This window comes from Hordeum vulgare, chromosome 1H, assembly GCF_904849725.1.
Source record: "Hordeum vulgare subsp. vulgare chromosome 1H, MorexV3_pseudomolecules_assembly, whole genome shotgun sequence".
NCBI lineage: Eukaryota > Viridiplantae > Streptophyta > Magnoliopsida > Poales > Poaceae > Hordeum > Hordeum vulgare.
Genome location: NC_058518.1, coordinates 409,243,277 through 409,244,864, shown reverse-complemented (window position 1 = coordinate 409,244,864; position 1,588 = coordinate 409,243,277). Strand labels below are relative to the sequence as shown.

At 53.4% G+C, this 1,588-nt stretch overlaps 1 protein-coding gene across 1 annotated transcript; it reads left to right on the top strand.

The window, feature by feature from the left end:
* Positions 1-320: 320 nt before the first annotated feature.
* On the top strand, positions 321-1,136 carry LOC123441068 (late embryogenesis abundant protein B19.1A-like). The gene is made up of 2 exons (XM_045117593.1): positions 321-551; positions 651-1,136. Exons 1-2 carry the CDS (start codon positions 434-436, stop codon positions 812-814), a joined length of 282 nt encoding a protein of 93 aa, XP_044973528.1. The 5' UTR covers positions 321-433; the 3' UTR covers positions 815-1,136.
* Positions 1,137-1,588: the final 452 nt, after the last annotated feature.

Below are 1,588 nucleotides of genomic sequence, written 5' to 3'. Positions count from 1 at the left end.
ACGAACGCACGTACGGGAGTGATTAGTGCTGTAGTTCAGTAGTACGTATACGATCCTACGCGCCCACAGGACGACAGTGCCAAGACAACGCAGGTGTTGTACGTAGGCTCCTATAGCTCTCTAGCGCATTCCGGTGGCTGCCTCGGATAAGCACGCTCCGACGTGTCATCCGTCCGGCGCCTCGCCTGACGCGTGTCAATGCATCAGGGACAGCAACAGCCGAGGCTTGCATCCGCGTCGTCGGACACGCGCCGTCTCCTGGCCCCGCGACGCGCCTCCTCGCCGGCTATAAAAGGGCGACGTCGCTGCCTCCTCCATCACCAGCATCAAACAATCAACTACAACAACCGTACCAAGCTGAAGCAGCACAGCACACACGTTTCCTTCCAGCTGAGGTTAAAGTAGCCAGGCCAGCCCAGGCAGAAAGAGAGTGATGGCTTCCGGTCAGCAGGAGAGGTCGCAGCTGGACCGCAAGGCCCGCGAGGGTGAGACCGTCGTCCCCGGCGGCACCGGTGGGAAGAGCCTCGAGGCGCAGCAGAACCTCGCCGAAGGTACGTGCATGCGCGAGAAATGTCGATGTACTGATTGCTTGAGCGATCTGTGACCTCCCATACTGATTGCTAGCATTGCTCTATGCTGCATTTGTGCAGGGCGCAGCCGTGGCGGGCAGACTCGCAGGGAGCAGATGGGGGAGGAGGGGTACAGCGAGATGGGGCGCAAGGGCGGGCTGAGCACCAACGATGAGTCCGGCGGCGAGCGCGCCGCCAGGGAGGGCATCGACATCGACGAGTCCAAGTTCAAGACCAAGTCCTAGATGTCGCCTAGCAAGCAAGACGACTGCTTAATTAGGTTGGGGTGGGGTGTCAGTTAACCTTGCCGGATGAATAATGTAGGTCAGGAGTCCTGACGTAAGCACGCATGTAGGCGATCATACGTAGTATGATCATGTGTGCTCGTAGCTGGTAGTCCGTAGGCTCTGATGGTCAGTCGCGTAGGGTAATCAGTCAGGTGTCCGTGTCGGTCGGGAGGTGTGGTGGTGGGCTGGTCGGCAGCTCGTCCCAAACCAGTTTACACTGTATCCTTGTATTTTCACTTCTTCAGTAATGCAGTCGTCTTGTGTGTCCTTGTTGCTGAAATCTGAGACTTTGTATACTCTTCCTTTGCTAATCGTTGGCGCTAGCAGCTATGACGTTTCAAGGAGAACTGAAATGCCGCAAATACCGGCTCCTTCTCCCTAGTGCTTGCTAACTGTACATTTGACCGACCAAACTGATGAACAAGAAAGATGAAATGCCAAAACATAGTCCGCTACCTTTACTATTGCTTAGTTTGGTTCAGCATCAGCAGGCCTTGACAGGAAATACAGACTTACGATAAGGTGTGGGCATGCTGAGTGTGAACAAATCATTGACAACATGGTGATGGCTGAGAAACAGAATTGTCTGATAATCAAAATCCTGAAATCTAAGTCTGGAGCTAGATGATGAGATTTTGGAGTTTGTAATCTTTTCTTCCGTGTAGTACTTATGGCAACTTCATCTTTCTTTTCAAGGCCTGCTAATGCTGATGACAACTTCATCTTTCTTGT

Coding starts and splice junctions, on each gene's coding strand:
- LOC123441068 (XM_045117593.1), top strand. CDS start 434: ATGGCTTCCGGTCAGCAGGAGAGGTCGCAGCTGGACCGCAAGGCCCGC. Junction 552..650: donor GCAGCAGAACCTCGCCGAAG/GTACGTGCATGC, acceptor GCATTTGTGCAG/GGCGCAGCCGTGGCGGGCAG.